The 23,157-nt window shown below is 40.8% G+C and overlaps 1 protein-coding gene across 2 annotated transcripts in view; it reads right to left on the reverse strand.

The window, feature by feature from the left end:
* Positions 1 to 23,157, reverse strand: part of mta1 (metastasis associated 1) — a 55,899-nt gene that overhangs the window by 28,310 nt on the left and 4,432 nt on the right. For both annotated transcript variants that reach the window (XM_015969587.3, XM_070546881.1), the window contains exons 2-3: positions 13,362 to 13,429; positions 9,443 to 9,536 (exon numbers count right to left, since the gene is read on the reverse strand). In XM_015969587.3, coding sequence (XP_015825073.3) covers positions 9,443 to 9,536; positions 13,362 to 13,429 — 162 coding nt within the window. The remainder of the gene's footprint in view (positions 1 to 9,442; positions 9,537 to 13,361; positions 13,430 to 23,157) is intronic.

Below are 23,157 nucleotides of genomic sequence, written 5' to 3' on the forward strand. Positions count from 1 at the left end.
ATATGAAGTTATTACAATATAAGTTAATAGTAATCCCTATTGATATTAACTTTAAACTAAAGGGAGGCGAGCATATGAATTACTCTCGCCTTGTACAGATATGTTCTGTTTTTACACACACACACACACACACACACACACACACACACACACAATTATCTAGTGGTCCGTCAGCTGTCTGGCTTCTCCAGCTGACTCCTGGCTGTGAGTTCTTGAGCAGCAACTCAACTCCCCAACCTCAGTCCTCCTTCTCTCTTCCCTTGAGTCAATAATACTGGCATTGCTCCAACACTATACTCTCTACAAATTGCCTCTCCATCTCACCTGTCCCAGCCAATTATCAATTATTGATGAATGGGTCGCCTTACTGGGCCGAGAAGGAGGGGGAGGCTAAAGAAAAAGAAGGAGCCGGGCTGGAGGCGAGACGAGGAGGTGAGGAAAGTAGAACTGACTGTTATTACCTTAATAACTTGGCGACAAGTCAACTGTAATGTTACACATAGCTGTGTGCTAATAAGGTGTTCGGATTGTAGAGAAGTACAGAAAAACTTGTGTCCTCAAAACTTTGGGTTTGGAATAAAACTGTCAGGGTGTAAACCTTGAGGAATAAAAACTACATTGTTAATTTTGTTTGCTACAGCTTTTGTTTCTTCATGCATGTTTTAATAAAAAGTTCCCTTTTAACCAGTAGTTTCATTTATACATTAAAACACAAATCATTTAGTACTTGGGGAACCTAAACGTGTGACGCAAAAATTACGAGAAATGTGTTTAAATAATAATTTGAGTGAAAACTGCGACTAACCTTATCTTTATTTTAAAAATGACTCCAAGATGGCGCACTTTAACAAAAGTATAAGTTTCCATCCATCCACAAGTGTAGAAATGAAAATAAACCTATAAATTAACTAGAAAATACAAAATAATCATGTCAAGTCCTTTCAAGGCAGAAATCCACTCCAGTCTCCAATGAACATTCACATCGAGGTTGGTATGATTGAAAATTATGATTAATGGTTTAATTGCTGCTAGAAGCAACGACCATTGAAAAACATGTGATTGGTTATTATAAAGGAAACGTGGAAATTAATAATAGAATCCATGCAAAGCCTGTTCTTATCTTTGATTATTTAATGAATTATATTAATTAGAGTGCACTTAAGTTTTAGTCTGGATCCAATGGCGGCTGGTGAATAAAACTGTTTTTGTGTGGGGTGCGTTTTTGCCATCTGTTTTCAGATGTGCTAACCACATATCACCACTAGGCGATGCCAAATTACCCTTCTTATAGACCCTTTTACTGTTTGTAAACAATATGACGTCAGCGAGAATGCGCGTGCAGGTTGGCAACAGAGAATGGCGTTGTTTCAGGCTTTATCAAGCTACGCTGCGGGGTTATCACAGGCAAATCTTGAATGTTACATTATTAAACTCACTTTAACGAATGGCAACAGACTCCCGGAGAACTGAAGAAGATCAGTTTCCACAAACCGAAGAAGTTTTGCATACAGCTCCCAGCTGCTTCCGAAACTGTTAGGAGGAGCAGTGTCACACTAAGAGGCATGTAACGAATGACAAGTGTAATCTAAGTTCTGGTTTGTGGTTGCACATTGAATGTATTATTTCTTAATTAAATAACAAAATCAGGACTTGAGGAGTCCAATGACACCTCGCCTGTAAATAAATAGACTGCTTAAAAGCAAACCAGCAAACGCAACTTACTTTATTTAATAGAACACACATTAACCAGCTTTCTGCATTAAACTTAGTACATAATTACCTTACCTGATATAAAATGGGCGCTACAAACTCGAGCATTTCGGATCGTGTTTTCAGTCGAGTTTTCATCAACCCTTTTGATGGCCTGCAGCCACAGACGCCTCCGATTTTGTTGAAATGGATGTGCTCCCTTCGGAATTCTGTAAAGTTTCAATCCACTGCTTGAAGAGAAGCGATTCTGGCATCCATACACGCAACAACCCGACATTTTTATGTGCTCAGAACTTCAAAACAAAGGGTTTAAAACGCTGTTTTAGTATCGAGTGTGAATGAGGAAGCCTTCACTCTCGTTGCCAGGCTGCGCGCGCAACTTTTGATGACGTAGGTAGTAAAAGGGTCTATGCATCACACGACTTTAACACAACAAACCCAGCACCAGGTCCACAAGCACTTCCAAAAACATGCTTAATATTCACCAGTACATCCAAACTGCACACATACTGAAAGGTGAATTATGTAAGAATTGGACAGTAAAATGATCACAAAACAGCCCAATGTGTCTATCACATTGAAGGGAAGGTTACAATGACAAGATCTCCGTTTCAGCTGGCTGGGGGAATGCCAAATTTTCTGTTTTCAAAAATGGCCGGGTCATGACGGCCTTTCTGTTAACAAACAGCGCCCCCCTCATTCTTCCTGGTCCCAGAGGCAATCATAACTGAGCCTGGTGTGTTGCCTCGTCTCCAACACCACCGCTGTGTTGCATTTGTTATTCGCCTTCACTCTCCACCACCAACTTCAACTCCAGCCTGGATGAGCATCTTACCCCTCTGGTTAGTTGAAACAGTGTTGTGGAGAGAGATGAAACCAGCACATGGAGCAGTACAGAAGGATTTTCTTGTAAACATAAGAAGCCTCACCATCATTCCCAATGACTGAAGAACAGGAGAAATTAAACGAAGCTAAACAATGGAAACTATTTTCAAAGGAGATGTTAGGACCAAATCAATTTCAGGAGGGATGCAGAGTTCTCCTAAACAGGTAAGAACTAGTATTTTGTTGTTTGACCAAACAAAAAGGCAGATGGCATTGTGTTACCCATGAAGCTCAAAGCTAACTAGCATCAATGCTAGCGGTGGTTAGTTAGTATTTTTTACTTTTTGGTGAGTGTGTGTGCTTACGTTTTGTGTTTATTTTGTTACAGAATGTCTGCCGACATGTGAGGAGTGTTCAGATACTCAGTCTTTATAACTCTGAGTGCCCCGATATCAGCCCAGCTGTCGGCGGCCTTCATAGCCCACAGCCCTGGGACTGAGTCTCTGTCGCGTGGTTATTCGAGTTACTGTTTCCTTTCTATCAGCTCGAACTAGTCTTGGCCGTTCTCCTCTGACCTCTGGCATCAACAAGGCATTTTTGCCCACAGGACTGCTGCATACTGGATGTTTTCCCTTTTTCAGACCACTCTCTGTAAACCCTAGAGATGGTTGTGTGTGGCCATCCCAGAAGATCAGCAGTTTCTGAAATACTCAGACCAGCCCGTCTGGCACCAACAAACATGCCACATTCAAAGTCACTTAACTCACCTTTCTTCCCCATTCTGAAGCTCAGATTGAGTTGTGGCGGATCGTCTTGACTATATCAACATGCCTAAAAGCATTGAGTTGCCACCGTGCGATTGGCCAATTAGTCATTTGTGTTAACGAGCAGTTGGACAGGTGCACCCAAAAAGTGGCGTGGCCACTGAGTGTAGATCATTTAGTTTAATTTTCATGTATTCTTCTTCTTCCTATGAGACTGGTGGGGCAGTGCCATAGTGCCCCCTATGAACGAGCTGCTCCTGTCTGGTTCTAAATATGAACAGGACTAGCTCATACAGGTAACCAAACCTGTGTTGCTGTAATCTCATATCGTGTCTCATTTTGATGAACTTCAAATGCTTTAGTCTGATCATACCACAAAGAAACAACCAAAAAGGTTTATTAAATGCATTCATTTGCTGTAATCTTAGACAAATTTCCATTTTCAACTGTTTAAATTTCATGATTCACCAAATGAAAGCAGCAGGCACACAAAGACAGAGATGGCTCCAACAAATCCCACCCACCCTTCGAAAATGATCACTTTTTTGCACACCAGCATTTCTCAGCCTTCTTAACTGTGTCAGAAATGTTCATTTATTCACTTTGTAGTGCACAGTTTTATGATTCATTTACTGCACACAGGCAGTCCTTGCTTCTCTGTTACACAGTATGTGTAGTACCAAAAATGATGGTGACATTTACATTTCTTTAAATTATTGATAAAAAATGCAGAGGATGAAAAAAAAACTATAAATAATGCATACATTAATAAATTACCAAATTAATAAATTATGTAGCTGTAAAGAAAATTTCAATGGTGATCCTAAAAAAAAACTTTGCTGGTGCTTTTGGTATTTTTTGGGCTGCATGGTGGCACAGTGGTTAGCACTGTGAAACGCAGCACGAAGGTCGTAGGTTCGAAACTCATCTGCGGCCTTTCTGCGTGGAGTTGCGTGTTCTCCCCATGCATGCGTGGGTTTCCTCCGGGTACTCCGGTTTCCCCCACAGATCGCAACATGCCCTATAGATTATGAATTGTTAGTCGCTTTGGATAAAAGCATCTCCTAAATAAATAAACATATAAACATATAACATATTTATGCTGGTTTATCCATCCATCCATAGCTGGGAAGCCCAGAATTACGTCTCCCCAGTGACACTCTCCAGCTCATGGCGCTCCCAGGCCAGAGAGGAAATACAATCCCTACAGAAAGTTCTGGATCTGACCCGAGATCTCTTTCCACTGAACCAGGCCCGGGAAACCTCTAGAGAACATTGGGAATGATTTATTTAAAGAAATGTTCGTTAAAAGTTTGCATTTTTTTATTACTGGGATAGCAACAACATCCCCAGTGTTCTGTGTTAAGACTACTTTTTATTCACTGGCAACCTTGTGACCATTGTTTATAGAATGAAGGCACCACATTTCAAAAACAGGGGGAAAGGGTCTGAGTCATGGCAAACTGGAGCATTTGAAAGAAGGAGCCACAGAGGGGAAAATGCCAAATCCGCCACAAACTCGTCCACTCAGGAACATACTTCACTCTACTGGAGTTGGAGGCCTCGCTGAGGGAAGAGCTCCAAATCTCTGCAAGTAAAGATATTTGATCAATGACTCAGAGCTGACACATACACGAGTCTATCTGCACACATGGACAATACGCATCCACTATAAAGCATCTATGACAAAGGGAAACTGTCTTCATCCAACAGGCACAAACACACTGGATCCACATGAATGTCCAGGATATAGACCACACCCATGTGGTGCAGACCCCTCACCAAACTGTGGTTACCACAGAAGAAACATGAGATCCACTCTGCTCTTAAAATCTCTCCAAACCTTCTGTAGCAACATTTGTACCAGTAAGAAAATCCTATTAATTGTAACACCTACATTGCAGCACTTTCCTAACAGAAATAAATTCCTTTCCTAATCAAAACTAAAGACTTTAGGTCCAAAACAACAAAAGAAACTCCTGTAACAGATGCACTACCTGGCCTCGTCTGTAAACACTCAAGTTAGGATGAATATTTACACACTCACATATTCAAACAGGCCATTGGTTGCTCTCTGACCTGTAAAACCACACTTTCAAACTCCATGAGCCAACAAAGCCCACCACACCCAGTCAACATTTAGCATCTGGTTGGCTAACATCCGTAACAGGATGACAGTGTTTCTGTGTTAAGAGGGAGGAACGGAAGAGCTTAAATCTGCGAACTAAACCAAGTTCTTATCTGACATTTGTTTGAATTATTTATGCAAATTTGACACAGAGTGCTCCATGATTTAGGAGAGAATCATATTGTTTTCAGTTTTTACTGGTCATTCATCTTTAAGCTACCAAATGTTTGACAGCATAGTGAGAAACAACATACAAGCTGCAGACCACAGATGCACATTCCTATTAGATAACAGAGGATCCCATCACTTTGAGATTAATTTATAGAAACCATTCAAATTTTAACATGTGATCGGAAATGATCACCAACATTTTTAAAATAAAAATCTAATAATATCTTGCCAGAAAAGACAAAGATAGAGAATTTGTTTTTCAGAAGAAATCGGAAAAACAGTCCTTTAGATAATGTCATAAAAATATACTTTAGGAGAAAGTTTGCTTCCTTACGCAAACGATAATTTTAAAATGGTTGTGAGGCATGTTATTAGGGCTGCTCAATTAATCAAATTTTAATCACGATTACGATCTGAGTTTTGAACGATTATAAAAACAAAGCAAGCCGATTATTTGCTCCTCCCACTTGCGCTGCCCCGAGTTGCAAATGAAGCGCTCCTCCCACAGTGTTGCCAACTTGGCGACTTTGACGCTATTTCTAACAGCTTTTCAGACCCCCTTCTTGACTTTTTAAATCGTAAAAATACCTAGCGAACACCTCAGACACATCTCTGGTAACCCTTAACTACTTTCTGGATAACTGTCGTCGACATTTCCTGCAGGTTAGCTAAACACTCCGCCTGCGCTCCGGACCGTTCTTCAGGACATTAGGAAAGGGAATGATGTAGTGATGTGTTGGTCGCTAAAGAAACGGCTCTCAAGAGCCGGCTCCCTGTTGGAGTAACCAGAGTGAGTGACACACACCGTACCTGCGGACTCCTGAGCCACTAAAAACGGCTAAATGTGTGCGTGTGGCAAGCTAAACACATGTGCAGCTTGCCCCGATCACTGAGACCGGGTTGGGGGGTGCAGCTGTGGTTGGGACGATTATTACATTATCAGATGGACCTGTAAATACATAGTTTATAAATAAGGTAGAAATAAGTTCCTCACGCTGATAACTAATAACTAATCTCTCTGAGGACACTGTGCTAGTGCACTCTCCTAAAGTTGACACAAAATAAATGTTATGCAACATTTTGTGAACATCAATTTATTTACATTTATTGTTATAAATGCCACTGTATAATTCTTGCTGTCAGTATTTGCAAGATATTGGTATTTGGGTCTGTACTGGTTAGACTTAAATGAGTTAAACCAAGGTCTATAGCCCTTGGGTCATAGACTATGAGCTATAAGTATATTGGTCTTTTTATACTGGGAATCAGGAGTTATTTTAGTGATCATCTTGTTTCTTATTTTTGTCCTGATTGTGCCCTGAGCAGTTTTATGACTGAATAAAAACAAATAAAATCAACATAAATTGAAAAATCGTCTTAAATAATCGAGATCTCAATTTCAGTCACCATAATCGTGATTATCATTTTTGCCATAATCGAGCAGCCCTACGTGTTATGGGTCAGTCCTCAAACACATTTCATCCTAAGCCAGGCATATCCAAAGAGCAGCCCAGGGGCCATTTGTGGGGGCCCCACTTGAACTTCTAGAGTGCTTAATTTTGTGTCTCCAGTAGGCTGTTGACAAAGTTTCTAAAATTTCTATGTTCAGATGTTTACTTAAATGCCTATTTTGGACCTGCCTGAGGACTACAAATGAATAAAGTTACCATAAAATAAAGTTTTCTGTTTTTATTTAAGAAAACAACATTTCTGTAGACCACAAGTAGCCTCGAATCTAGACCATCATTTGCCAAAACAAAATAACTTTGCTTTAACTTGTCAGTCTAGAAATGCTCCACTGGAACCTCAGCAGCCCCAGCCAGTATTGTGGCTGGCCAATCACGGTGCATTTATTTAGAAAAACTATTTTATTTCATTTTCTTCCCTGCTTCTTCCATGATGTAATAATTGCGAACTACCCTGTTGACTGACATCTATAGCGGTCCAATCCTAGCGCTCTATAGGTTTGGTGGGCCAATCACAGCACTCTGTTGGTGGGATGTTACTGAAAAAAAAGATGGCAACGGCACATTTGAAACAGCTTTGGCATCAACATTGGACTCTTTTGACTTGGCCTTTTCTTTGAGTCAAGAGCAGATAGGGGTACATAAGTCTATTTAGAAAAAGGATGCATTTGCATCTTTGAGTATGGTGGACTGCCAAGTTGCCGTATCGGTGAGTATGTCATGTTGTTTGTTACTCTGTAACACGCGGAAATGGTTTGAAAGACATCCGTAAATCCTGCCCCACGAAAGAGAGCCATCAATGGCCCATTGCCAGAGGTTTATATATTTATATTGACCCTTTGCACCGACGTCACCTAATCACGCGGGTCCACCACGCTGGACGGCAAAAGCATGTAAACAGTAAGCAACACGAGTACTAAACAAAGAGGAAAGTAGAGTCTGAAATTGTTTTTGCGATCAAAACTAAAACAAAACTCCTCCAGCATTCCTTCAACTAGTTCATGCCCAGTTCAGTTATCAGAAGAAGTAGCGCATCTAGCCGGGGTTTACCAACGTTAGCGTACGTTCTCTCTGCAGCTGTTCACCAATGTAAACATGTTGTTGACTTTGCCTAAATTCGCCCTGCTGAATTTATTACTTTATGTTATAAACAGCGTTTCACTTTACACCAAAGCTGATTGTTAAAAAGTCCGGATCCCTTGTTGCTGGTGGTGTTACTGGGTTCAGCTGCTGCTCTCACACCGGAATGAGAAGATCTCTGAACGGCGACGCTCATATAAATAAATAACGTAATTTTAACACGTAATCATACATCGGAGCTTTAATATTGTTAATAATTATTTTGCTTTACACTACAGTAGACAGCGCGCATCATCCGTGGTGAAATACCCACCTATCAGGATTATCAATAACTAGTATAAGCACATCACATTTATCCCTGTCCCTGTCTTCCTCGTGAAATAAATGAACGTCAATCTTACCCGGTAAAAACATGTTCGCTGCAAATCTGAGGGCTGCTAGTCCACTTAACGCGGCAGTTCATCTCTGTCATCAGTCTCCATCAAAGTTATTAAAAAGAAAAAACGAGTTGAGTTTACGTCCTTGTCTCTTAGTGCAGCCAACCACGAAGCAAGCTAGAACCCTTTTACCATCAAATCAACTAAATAAAAGCGATAAAAGGCTACAAACTGGCTTGTTTTGACTACCTTCACTGGAGTTTCTACGGGTGTAAACGGTCTTTTTGCCGTCCATCATGGCGAAGGGGGCGGTCACATGAGTGGCGTGACGTCACGTGCAAAGGGTCAATATATGTAGGACGGCTTGTCAGGAGAGCCTACAAGGATTTTAAACTTGATTGTTTTGGCCCTTGTCTTGAAAAGCTCTAAGCACAGTTCATATTACAACAACAAAGCTTTATGTCTCCTTTTTGCTGTATTATTGATTAATTTAATATTGATTATTGATAAAACTGTTTAAATTTTCTGGGTTTAAAGGAAAGTTGTTAGAAATATTAAACAGTGATTTCATATTTACTACTAATAAGTTTTGGAGAACACTACAACACTGTGTTGCTGCAACTACACACTTAACAAAAGTCACCGAGGTGTAGACAGACTGATGAAAACAGCAGAAAAGATATTGACACGCCCATTGGAGTGTAGTCTGAAGCCGGTTCAGTAAAAACTGGAATGTATTGGTTTTAATCAGGACTTGATCCATAAAATATTTAAACAAGCTTCACAGTCAAGCCAAATAAACAGTAGGGGCACAATTGTTTCAGTGTAGACTTATCTGGATAGAGTGTTACAGCATTTAAAGGTTTTTTTTTAATGGCGCAGTTCTGATGCGTGCTGGTCAGGTTATGGTCGGTCACTCACTTGCATGTTTGTCTGCCAAAGCGATGAGTGTGCTGGAGATGTCCCTGCGCCGGTAAAAACACACCACTTTGGCCTCCACATTCCCATTGGCTGTCTGCAAAGCAGAGAAAATTGGCGTTACCAAGGCAACAAGTGGTGCATCAACCGCAAAGAGCAGCAACACGCGTGCCCGTGTGCTCACACAGATGAAAAACCAGGATTACAGATTCAGTTTTTAAAAATAAGTTAGAGATTGAAGCATTTTTAAAACAGTAGAAAAGCATAAATAATCACATTAGTATTCTGGTAAAAATACAAAGGTTATAATTATGCTTTACTGAATAAAACATGAAGAGTTAATCAACAAATTTAAAATGTGTTCAAATCTTTTTACCTCCATAAATGAAATTTGTGTAAACTGATGAATTCTAAATGTTATTCCAGATAAGCATCGAAGTACACCATGAGAGAGCCCACATACTGAATAAAAACTAATGAATCCTACCACGGTGGGAAACAGCATCCATCTTCTTTCTTAGTCATTTAATAATTAAAATCCAAATTTTCTAGTTCACCTAATTAAAAAAGATATGAAACAAATAATAACTGGCTGTTTAAATAAATCAATTATTGGTGTATGGCCCAATTTGGACGTAATATCTGACAGAATTTTCCAAAAATGAAAAAATATATATTTTTGTTCCGGCATCAGATTTAACTGAAGGAGCCTTACACTGTGGCCAAGCAGCAACACCAACTAATTACATTTTTTAAAGTTAATTAAGTAAAAATGTAAAACTATCTGTCAAGGCAGAGCAGAATTAGGAGTTTGAAATCATGAATATTAAAAGAGCATTCAAGTTACATGCGAGATAAGACTTGGTCTGCAGCCTAATGGGCTCGACACACGGGAGGCGATATCGCCTCTCCTCCATTCATTTTCAATGAGACATGCGCAACAAAGCGATAATCGTGGATCTCCCTCCTACTAAACGAAATACGAAAAACGTGCGTGTGAAATTTTGCGCTCGTGCACGTCTCGTGCACAGGCGACCCAGCAAAGCGATCCCAGAAAGTTGAAATATTTTCAATTTTTCATCGCTGTCGCTCGGACGAGGACCAATCAACGGAGGTTTCATTCACTGACCAATGAGCGGACAGGATGCTCCGTACATCTCCGAGCAAACATGAAGAAGAAGTTGATTATTATTATGTTTTATATAGTAAAATCAGAAGTAAGATTTCACATAACTCTAGCAGCACCTTGTGAAACATCATATCTACCACCTTTTTTAACTCTGAACCACTTAAATAACCTTAATTCCCTCCAACCTGACACAGCCAAGCAAAACAACGGAAGTTTCGATTTCGCCATGGAACAGAACGCGTAGACGGTTTTGCCGCTGGCCGCGGGTCGCCTCCCGTGTGTCAGGTAATGAAAGCGACAAATTTTGCTTATCGCGGTCGTTTGTCGCCTCCCGTGTGTCGAGCCCCTAACATGAGCTGAGGATCAGCAATGGTACAGAACGGGCCGAGCCGGGCCGGAGCAGGAGAGTAAAACGATATCTGTACTGATAAAGTCAACTGATGTGTCAGTTTACAAATTTAGTGTGGCTGGAATCAAGCACTGAATCTTTTTTACAGTGTTTTCCCTGAAAAATGTCAGATTCTTGCATGTATGTTACAAATGATCTCATTGTCTAATGGGATAACAAAAAAATGTTGGGATCTTTAAGGCAAAAGTGTGAAATAAAACTGTTTGCGTGCTGTTCCTCTAGTCACAGCTCTAAACCAGCACCTACATCCTTATCAAGAGAATCCTAAAAGATCCCTGAGGAGCACAGAGGCCGACGGTGATGAGCAGGAACGAGGGCTGACTCTGGGATCTGTGTCAATCACATCAGGGAACAGACACCCAGCACCTGTGGCTTTTCCTTCTTCTAAGGCTGAGATTTAGCCACTCAGTTTTACCACAATCACCAGAATAGAAGTTTTACTGCTTCCAGTTAGAACAGGATCAATTATATTAGGCATACACGGGTAGATTTCACATTTCCAGGCTGTACTTTTCTTTTGAACACTTCTGTGATGGAAATAAGTATGTTTAATAAATGGTTCTGATTGGTAATTTATTATAATTTTATCTCAAAAAGTTCCTTGATGTAGTGAAAGCATTTGGCATTGTACTCAATCCCATAATCTCTCATTCCACTGAAAACGAACAGGTAGCTCAGTCCCTGCATTGTCAGAAGGACGAAGAACATGTAGCAAAAACTTTATAACTATTTTAGCAGTTCAACCAAGTTACTCTCACTGCTCCTTTCCACCAGATGTGGGAGAGGTGTATGACTTAATAGAGGTTTTACCCTGCAAGCTCCCTCCCAACCGGGAGCATTTCAGACACGAAACGGGAGCAAAAGCGTTCCACATATTTGGTGAGGTCACAAAATCACAAGAGAATTGCAACACCACATGTGACTTTGGAAGTTCACAGGACAACAAGCACGGAGAAAGATGGCTGCATGTATCAAAAAAGGTCTGCGGTTTAATTTCCAGAGGTTTCACATGAAATGATGTGCATCTACTAGTTAAGCAACTGGAAATCTTCCCGTGACTTTTGTTTTGAAACTTCTGGATGTTTTACACTTCTTTACTGTTTGACTTCCTGTCTGGCCCGATCTGAACTGCAGAGTTTAACGTGTTCTGGAAGCATAGTGAGTAAAAAATAGGCTCCAAATGTAATCGCTGCATCCTTATGCTATAGGGATCCAATCCATGACACTTCGCCACCAGTGGAAAGGAACCAATCCACTATAATGGTGGCCAACTGACACAAAGTACATTTTCCAGCATCCCAACTTGCACCGGGTGTGTGAGTGGTGCATTACAGGAATGACAAGGTTTTGTCGTGACCTCTGCTGCGCGTCAATTCCAATCGGGAGTGTGCCAGACGCAGAGCGACTGTGTTGCAGTCCATGTAGCTAGACTCACAAAATCACAGGAAAGAATCTGATTCAGAAGGGTTTATTTTCACATGTGTGAGAAATCACAACATTAGGAAATTGTTGTTGTACGTTGTGCTAAAAAAATGAGAAATAATAAATAGGCACAATAAAATAAGAACACAGAGAGGCAATAATTATAAAAACGGCTAATATATTCAAAACAGCGTCGGTACAGATCAGCGAGTAACAGTCAGGTGCAAACACAAAAAAGGGCCAAGTGTTCATCAAGAGCAGCTGTGAATTGTTTAGCCACAACCGTTTCCAAGATCTTGGAGACAAACGGAAGTTTAGAGATGGGTCTGAAGCTGCTATGGAGAGAGGGGTCGAGACTCGTTTTTTTAAGAAGCGGGTGGATTACAGCATTCTTAAAGTAAGCAGGGACCTGACCAGAGACCAGAGAAGTATTAATTAGAGTAAGGCGCCGCTCACATACCTGGTGTAAACTGGGAGTCAGTCAGTTAACGAGCTAATCAATCAGGAATGAAAAGCTTAATGATGCTTTTTAATAGTACTGTCACCATGAGTTTAATTAGTAAACAGATGTTCAAAAGGCTATACCAACCATATTTATTATTTTTTCTTCCCTCATTTTTTATCTAAATGTTTCTTTCATCTACATTTTGTTTACAATATTTTTATATTATATTTATATGTTTGTTCGTGTGAAGCACCTTGCGATTTTTTAACTTGAGAGGCTCTATATAAAAATATAATTTCTTCTATCTTCTTCATAGAAAATTTTGCCATGGTAACCATTAAAACAGTAACAGTTTCATTCCAAACTCCCAACCTTTCACCCTTGCTTGCTTAGCAGTAACAGTGTGGAGTTACACACTATCTGTGTTCAAACACAGATGAATGTAATACATTTGCTAGACTGTGATAAAAGCGTCTAACTGTAATGCACAGTAGAAGGAACTGTGCCGGAGACTCACCTTATTCAACTCCTCTATCCTCCTGATCAGCAGAGGGTTACTGGACGAGTTCTCAAAATAAACGTAATCTGCAGAAAAAGACAGAGGAGAGTGATGAGAACAAAGAAAACAATCTCAATCAGCTTTTTCACGTCAAACACACCAAGTCGTCTCAATTTAATTAGTGATCTTCAAAATGTTGGTTTAACCTGATTAGTCTCATTTCATAGACAACAGATGCCATTGAAGTTGGGAGGTCTGACTGAATGAGATGTTGACGTGCTAATGCACACACGCACACACACACACACACACACACACACACACACACACACACACACACACACACACACACACACACACACACACACACGCACACGCACACGCACACACACACACACACACACACACACACGTAACAAATCAGGCACACCAAACCTTCCACTCAGGCTGCAAACCTTAGATTTCCTCAGCCTTCGTGCTGTCTTTGTCTCCCTGCTCCATTCATTCTCCCCCTGCGTGCTGTTGTTCACATGCACAGTGTGTCTGCATTTGTGTGGGTGGGATGAGAGCCTGCACAAGCTTTACCGTGTGTGTGCGTCTGTGTGTATGTGGCTCCTGGCGCCACTCCAGGCCCATTGGAGGCTTAGCTCTCACCAGGATGTCCCCACAGGCCCCAGTCTTGGTAGGGTGCCTGATCTTAGCCCTGCATGTGTCTTGGACGAGGGCTTTCAGATTATACACCGCTCTTGGTGGGTTGCCTGGTGCTGGAGCTATTCTCCCGTTTCCCTCCCACCCCTCGCTCAGACTCCCACCCTGTCCTGTAGTCCTGACCAAAGAGGTTGGTGTTGCACTAAACTCCACCAGCATAACCACAGCATCCCTGCTAAAATGTCCAACACAAACCAGTTTAAGCATTCACCCATCTTGTTTGCACACACAGGAAGTGCAGAAAGCCAAAACAAAAAACATCTCAGTGACTTTGAGCAAAAACTAAAAGGATTTTTTTAGCTTCTTAGAGATAATAGTTACAAAACAAAAGCAATTAAAAATATCAATTTTACTGAACAAAACAAATAATACAATTTAAATTATGTAGGTATTTTAAAAGGTTTATTATAACTACAAATATTTGTTTATTATTATATTAATTAATATTATAAAGGAACATTTTATGACTGCAAAAGCATTTTGGCAACAGAAGATCTCATCATTTAGATTTTTTTTACACACAAAAACATTAAGTGAACATGGGAATGATTTCTCTGCATTTCTTGTTTTGCAAATCTAATTTATTTAGGCACAAGATTGCATTTTTGAATGAAAACAAATTATATATGAATATTTCATTCAGAAAAATTTTATTCAACCTCAGGAAACAAAAAAATCTAAACCATTGAACCAAAAGTTCTTATTTGGGTCAGTAGATGGAGAATATAGTCTAAATTAATAAAGTGTGCAATGACCATTGTCTGATTATATCTTGTAAAAAGATGCAAGTCGGTCTTGTGAGAGCAGCAGCGCTGCTGAACATCGCTACAGGACATCCGCAGGTCAACACATCAGGCCGTCACCCCTCACCCGGTAACAGCTGCCTAGCAGACTCCACTGTTCTACGTCTTCATCACGATGCTGAATATTAAAAAGGCAGCAGAAATAAATTATCCTTGAACTTAAAGTTAGAAGCAATACTTAGATTTATATATGCACAGTATAACAATAATAAAGAAGAATCCAGCGCTAACAGCTGTTTGACATAATGAAACCTTCATTTTACTGATTTAAAAACAAACCGACTCTTTATCAACTCTTTGTTTCAAGCCATGTGTTGATGGTTTCAACACGCATCAGATGCATGATTGAGCAAAACAAAGATAAATTTGTCAAGTTTTAATATGTTGGCTTCCTGCAATAAAATATGCATGATTAGCTGATATTAAAATGCAAGCTTCTCTAATAAAACTAATCAAGTGTGTCCTAAATGACTCTGGCCATGAGTTTGAGAAAGACAACTGATGAATTTATTCAGTCATTTAAGTTTTCCTCCCAAAGAGAAACTCTGAATAACCAGAACACCTTTGGCACTTTTTGTGATTTCCTTTTATGTGAAGCACAAGGCCTGTGAAACTGGAAAAATTAGAATATGGTGCAAAAGTTACCCGATTCCAGTCATTCAACTTAGGCTGAGAGACCATATAAAGGCTCGGGAACCCTTTGCGGGTGTTCTAGATTGATTAGCTGATTAGAGTGTGACACTGAGTCTAGAAAATTTAACCTTTTCACAATATTCTTCTGTCTGATATTCTGAATTTGGGGTTTTCATAAGATATAAGCCATAATCATAACATTTATAACATACTTGAAATATTTGGCTTTGCGAGTAATGAGTCAATCTCGTATATTAGATTTACCTTTCGGGTTGAATAAGTGGCATAAATGAACTTTTGCACCATATTCTAATTTTCACCTGTACTTGGGCCTACATATGTACCAACACCTGGATGTGGACAAAAACACATAAACCCCTCCTGTTTTCTCATTGGTCAAACAGCTTTGAGATTTTTCTTGTAGTAAGTAAAATTGAAAAGTAATAATAAAATTAAATGGTGTTGTGCATCAGGTGTCAGCCACACCGATTGCTAAAGACTAAAGATCTCAAACTGGGCAGTTTCTAAAAACGCGAGTCAAACAGGCTCTAAAAACACGGAAGTCTCATGAATCCTGAAAGTTTGGTATCTGATGTAGTCTTGGGTAAATCACCACCACACACCAAGACTTAAAGCTTCTTTCCGGAGTATTTCTCTTATCTAATGGCACCATCTAGTGGCTGACAAGCATATCACACAAAAACGCTGTTCCTTTGTTTTTTTAAGATGGCGACTTCACGTTTCTGTTTATAAATGTGCTTTTGTAGCCGACAAACAGCTAAAACACGTTGTTTTACGAGTATTATTCTCATGTCATGTGTTGCCATATATTTATATTTTAGCGACTTTCTTGTCTGTGAAAAGTTCATCAACTCTGCATCAGCTGAGGTATTCCTTAAATTTGAAGCGTCTAAGCGGTAGTCCAACGCTGTTGGATAGTTCTGGTCAGCGCTCAGTTTCCTATTGCACGGAGCTCTGCCGGGCAGGGGGCGTGCTTAGCAACAAAAAAAAAGACATATTGCTTATATTATATCACAGTACATGATGAGATAATCACTTTTACGGATTTCTGACAAATCATTCACAATTTCTGAAAGAGGTAAACTCCGGAAAGCAGCTTTAATAAGTGAATTGGTCCAACCAGTCAAACAAAGGTGGGGCATTGGGTACAGCTCCTTGTCCTCTTTTCCCCGGCTCAGGAACTTAAGCCACCAGGAATGAAAACAGTTTTCAGATTAACAAGATCCCCCTCCTGCTGCCTCCAACGAGAAACAGCAAGAACAGAGTTAAGTGACATTCAGTGTTGAGTTTCCACCATGAGACGAGCTGAAGCCTGGCAGAGCAGAGAGGAACTCAAAATGAGAGCAACTGCGAGGGAGAGAAGGCCTGTAGGCACTCAGCAGCGTCACTCAGTCTCTGCGTTTCCCATGAGCCCTCCCGCCGCCTCACCCTGCGTCTAACCGCCGGGCTCTCCATCCCCCACTCTTGGCATCAGCCAAACAGCAAGCTCCGGCGGCTATGATGTCATGGTGCAGTCAAATTTTGTGTGAGCCAATCAAAGCACGTTCTCAAGCCCCAAAAGAGTGGGTCTGTTGGGCTGATCCAAACCAGGCCAGAGAAGCAGGCAGAAACAGAGATGCAGTAATGAAAGAGCCAAAACATGGGAACCAACAGGAACTCACAGATGGAGGCACAAAGTGGGTGTGCTCATTAAAAAGCCTCTTAAACAAAAAGAAAATGTGAAGATGAGTTAAATAATTACATCTATGGAGTAGAAAGTACAGTAAACTGTAAAGTCAGAGACTCTGAAACTTTTAAACGGACCTGTGTGGAGTTACATCTGATTAAAATCTTTGTTTCGAAAATAGAAAACATCAAGATGCCAACACAGAAAGTTCCGACAGAGCAACAACAGAATCACAACAAAGCAGAAGTCCAGATGTTAGTTTAACTCTTCACACACCTGCGTACATCCTGGCAGTTACCACATAAAGCACGGCCTCTCTAACCAGGTGATACTCAGTCTAATTAACACCACTTTTATATCCGAGCAGATATCTACGATACTAAAATGACTTTTTGGGAGATGGTTTTTGAGATTAGGGGCCGCCCTGCTGCAGCAAACACAGCACGTGGAAGTCACCTGACTGAGACATGATCCAGTTCCAGCCACCGGCTCTCCTATTAAGCTGTAGCTATGCAGACGTGACAGGCTAGCAGCAAAGCCTGACAGAAGAGCAGCATTGGAAAGATTGGTACTGGCCCAAGGGCACTAAAACCTCATCAGTAAGCAGTCAGCAGAAATAAATCTGCTTTCAATCATTTCAAATCTGAACAAGTAATTCACTATTTAGATTTATTTATTTATTTTAAATATTTGAGATCAGAAAAAACATCCCAAGGCATTAAAACATATTACTTAAACAATTACCGTCGTGAAAAGGGCCGGGTCGAGCAAGGGATGGCGGCAGAGAGGCAGGAACTGAAAAGCACGAGTATCCACCCACGTGTGCCCGTGCACACGTACCCCTCCACGGCCCACACCCCTTCCAATGTTTCTCACACACCTGTGTGTCTGTTGTCGTGAGCAGGACCAGTTTCAGCGTGGATGGGGTTTTCAAAAGAAACATGCATCTGACGTCGACAAACCAACATCTTTGCTGCTTTAAAGAAAAGTAGATTAACTACGTCTTTTCCATCTTTTTATATCTATAATTGTTTCACTAGCCATCAGTGATGGTGTTTATGCAGAGGAGTTTAACAAGATGTGATAATTAATCAAATCTGTCCAGCATTTAAAAGTCCCAGGCATCTTTTTTTAGAGCAGACCAGATCTGAGATCTGAAAAACTTCTGGTCCTGCCAACAAAAAAAGCATGTAGCTCTTGGCAAATGATGCTCATTGTTACAGACAAGGGTGATGTTTGGCCTCAGAAACACAACGGTGGGGACACTTTGTTGAGGGGGATGTAATTGCTGTCATGCATCTGTCCAACTGGCTGTCCTGAACTTGGCAGGAAGGCTGCAAAAGCCTCGGATTTTCACTGCGAGTCTACCCACCAGAGCAGCGACGGAGACAACTGCCAGCGTGAGAAATTAACACCAACTATCTGCCAAGCAAAGTACGAGCACTGTCAAAGTTTGTAAGTTAGTCAGTTTGTGTATATTAGTAAATAGTACAACAACTTCAAGCACTTGAGTCATATTTGGCATCGTGAAGGATTTTCTCCAAGCTACAAGAAGTGCCCATTGACACCCGAGTTTGTCACATTTCAAATGAGCAAACACGACACATTTAGAGCACTGTGTCCAAAAGCTGTCAAACACTAAAGAGGTTTGATTAAAAGGCAGCGATGTGGGTATGCGAAACCAGTCGGGTGCCCTGATGATGGCTCCTCAATGGTGAGTTATGTTCTTGTCTTGCTCCAAAATGTAAGTGGTAGCATTTCATTCCAGTGGTTCCTTCTTCCAAACCAGAAACATTCACAAACAGAGACTCCATCTTTAAAAACGACAGAGCTGAACTAATTATTTTATATGCTACAGCTATCAGAGAACATGACCAGCCTTTCAGTTAACATCCAAAACCCCGTCTTCTGCCATGAAGGAGCTCCACAGAGAAGCATATTGAAAACTGATCCTATTTTATGAACACATGTGTCAAAATTTCATTCAACGTATCTGATCTTGGCTTATCTGCACTCATGGCTACTCATGGCTACTTTATTAATTAATCAGCCAGTCACAAGGGAGCAACTGAATGCATTTATTGATCTAGATGTGGTGAAGATGACTTGCTGAAGTTCAAACTGAGCATGAGAATGGGGAACAAAACAAATTGTTATTGGTGCCTGACAGGCTCGTCTGAGTTGTGGATCTACTGGAAATTTCATCTCTAGAGTTTACAGATTACAGTCTGAAAAAGAGAAAATACCCAGTGAGCAGCAGTTGTGTGAATGAAAACACCTTTCTAAGGTCAGAAGAGAATGGTCAGACTGGTTCTAGAAAGACAACAGCAGCTCTAATAACCACCGGTTCCAACCAAGGTCTCCAGAACAGCATCTCTGACCTACATGTTAAACTTGAATCAGATGGACTTGCAGCAGAAGACCACATGTGCTCTTATTTATCAATGCTATATATTTTGTGTGGACTGATTTTAAGCATTGTGCGGTTTTTACCAGTTTGTACTTGTGCATAGAAATGTTCCTAAATATAAGAACAGGATTTGTAATTGTTTAGTCGTGTGACAGTGAATGTAATCATCTCAGAAGCGTAAGTGTGTGGTGTGTGTACATAATAATGTAAATTCAGCTTTAATCATTTTCATTCTATACAAAATTTGCTGATTTTAGAAGCATTAATGTCAGTGTATCGATATTGGCAAATATCGGTTATCGGCCATAACAGTGATCTTAATATCGGATATCGGTATTGGCCCAAAAAATGTCCAAATCAAGTGACTCGAGTCTACACCTCTGCAGAAAACCATGGATACATCCTGCCTTGTATCAGTGCTTCAGGCTGCTTCCGGGGGGTGTGATATTGTAGGGAGATGTTCTTGTCCCACTTTGGACACTTTAGTACCACAAAAGCCTTTTTTCCCATACCAGCTCCATGACACAAAGTGGGTGCAACCCTCATAGGTGCCGGGGGGGGGGGGGGGGGGGGGGGGGGGGTAGTCATGACAAAATAACATGAGTTGATCAGTAGTGTAAGGTAACTTGTCTGCTCCACAGAAACATAGCTCAGCTGAAAAATGAAGGTTTTGCTGAATATTTAGCTCAGTTTTGTGGCCTTTTGGTCTTTTGGCTCTGAACCAGGAAATGGCTGCAGGCAGTGAAGCTGAACACAGAAAACTCCGGAACAACCAGTGACTCCGCCCCTAGACAATCAGCGGCCAGAATAACGTTGCCGGCCTGACTCAGCCTTGCCAGGTACCTCAACAGAGCAAGGACTAAAAATAGAGGAGAAAGTAAGAGGGAAAATACTGAACCGTGCCCTTGGGAACAGTGGTGCAACGGTCCAAGTTGCTCTGAGTAGTGTTCCTGGAAAAACGCATTAAGCTTGGTTTAGAAACCCCGGCCTACCTGAGTATTGATGCTGACCATGTCCATCCCTTTATGACCACAGTAAATCCATCTTCTGATGGCTAATTCCAACAGGAAAAAAGCACCAAGTCACAAAGCTCAGATCATCTCCAACTGGTTTCTAGAACATGGCCATGAGTTCAATGGACTCAAGCGGCTTCCACAGTCACCAGATCTCAGTCCAGATCAGGGGTCTCATTTATCAAACATTGCGTAGAATCCTTAATAAAACCGTGCTTAAAGGAACTTTACGGAGTTTTGAATTTTTATGCTCGCGATTGCCCCCTCAGGTCAAAAGCGTAACGGCAGCTTCAATAGTAGGCTTGTGCACGAGGTGCGCATGCTGTACGTGCACACTCCTTAACGAAAATAACAGCTGAGACATTAGTGTGTGAGTGTGTGTGTGTGTGTGGCCCGGAGGACAGAAGACAGGAGAACGCGCAGCTAATTAATTCAATAATTTGGTTCTGTACCTTTCTCTTCAGCACAGCTGACAAAGGTTTAAGATGGGTCAGTCTTCCTGCATGCTCAGATCATGCCCTTCCCTTGCTTGAAAAATTGTTCCAAAATGAACGTTGAACCCACATCTTTTTTTATCTGTGAATTCAATGCCGTTCAGCGAGTCTCAAATAAAAATTTGGGCATCTTACTGTAAAAAATTCTACCATTAATGTAAAAAGTAATCTCTAAATAAACTATATTTACATCCAGAATCGAACCCGGGTCCCCCGCACGAAAGTCCGATGTCTTACCAGATGAGCTATAACGCCAATGACAAATTTTGTATCTGTAACTTTTATATGCTAGAGGACAACTGAAACACCGTTCAAAGAACGGTTCGGAGCGAAAATGGCTATTTTGTTGCTAATTTGCAGGAAATATCTGGAAGAAAGTAGCTAAGGGTCCTCAGAAATGTAGCTAGGTTAATCACTAGACGTTGGCACAAGTGTTGTCACGGTGTGAAAATTTAACCTCACGGTTATTGTGACCTAAAAATTACCACGGTTTTCGGTATTATCTCGGTATTTTTTTTAAACGTGCTACATTTTCACACAATTAAATAAACCCTGTATGTCAGGAAATATTGTCCTCAGTTTGTGTCTAAATTTTGCCTAAAATGTGTTATTTTGTAATTATGTTGTTTATTTGTTTACATTTTTTCCCTTTAATCTTTAAAATACCAATATTTGCCCATAACTTATTTTTTGTCTGTTTGATGTAATCATTTTAAAAATATTAGATCAGATGATACTCAGTACTCAAGTAGCCTTTTAATCAGATACTTTTTTACCCTTACTTGAGTAATAAACCCTATATGAGGAAAATATTGTCCTCGGTTTGTGTCCTTCCAGTGAGCTTTGCAGATTTGGGAAAATGTCATCAGGCAGTAATCATTGTTAAATTCATAATTATTCTCAGAGAGAGACCAACTCTTATCTGCCCCTGGGAGCCCCGTAATGCATAGCGTCATTTCAATATGGGGGTGTCCGCGACACAGTTTATATGCAGGTAGCGGTGCTGCAGCTGCTTTATATAGCGACTCGTTGCATTCTCCCTCAACCCAAATCCTCGGATCACGCATTTTAGCTAAAACGCTAACGTTAGCTTGCCTTGCGTTGACTGTAGAGTTGTGGGTGATGGTCACGCAGATGTGTCATGAGATTTGAAGCGTTGCTGCCTTTCACTAGGGCTGGGGGTAAACGATTATTTTTAAAACGATTATTCTGACGATTATTTTATCGAATAGTCGACTATTCTAATGACTATTTCGAAAATTAATCTAATGATTATTTTTCTATTGCACAATTAACAAAAACCAGAAATTCTCAAATAAATTCCTCAAAAAAATTGATAAATTCTTACTGTAAGAGAATAAACACTACAGGCCTTCCATTTTGTATAACACTGCTTTTATTGTGTTGCGGTTGGTTATGTTCTGGTGACTGTAGAACTTGGGAGTGCAGGCTGCTGCCTGAGAGGTGGTAGAAGATGGAGTGTCTCCATGCTGCTTTGTTTTGGTCACTTAGGAGCGTGAGGCGAGTGATCTTACGAGTTAAACCAAACTCAGGTGATATTTTACACTAAACCGAAAACCCACAACACTCTAAATGTAATAAAAGGGAGATCTGCACCACAAAAAAGATGAACTCTAAACCAAAACGTAACAGCTTATCCCAACGCAAGAAGCTGTTAGCGAAGATGCTAACAGTAGCTTTACCAACATTAAGTTCAAGTTACCAAGTTTAAATAAACCAAAAACACCCAGCAGCAAACAGACCAGCAAGGAGGAGAGACTGCTACCACCAAAACAGCTCTCCTAATGTCTGAAAGAAGCTCCTTAATGAAGGGAGAAGCGCTCCCGGTGATTTTCTACATCTGCGATAGACACGAAGCAGCGCATCTGACCCCGGAAGTTGTTGTCCGTTGCCGGGAGACGAAGGGGCAAAACAGGAAAATAATCTAGTAGTGGACGGACGTTGTTCCGGGTCTTCGGTATTTGGCGGAGATGTTAGTGAAGGCGGAGAAGAGGGCGAACTAGAGGAAAAACAGGCAGATTCCTCCTCTATTTACAAACTCCTGG

Source organism: Nothobranchius furzeri, chromosome 18 (genome assembly GCF_043380555.1).
Source record: "Nothobranchius furzeri strain GRZ-AD chromosome 18, NfurGRZ-RIMD1, whole genome shotgun sequence".
Lineage (NCBI taxonomy): Eukaryota > Metazoa > Chordata > Actinopteri > Cyprinodontiformes > Nothobranchiidae > Nothobranchius > Nothobranchius furzeri.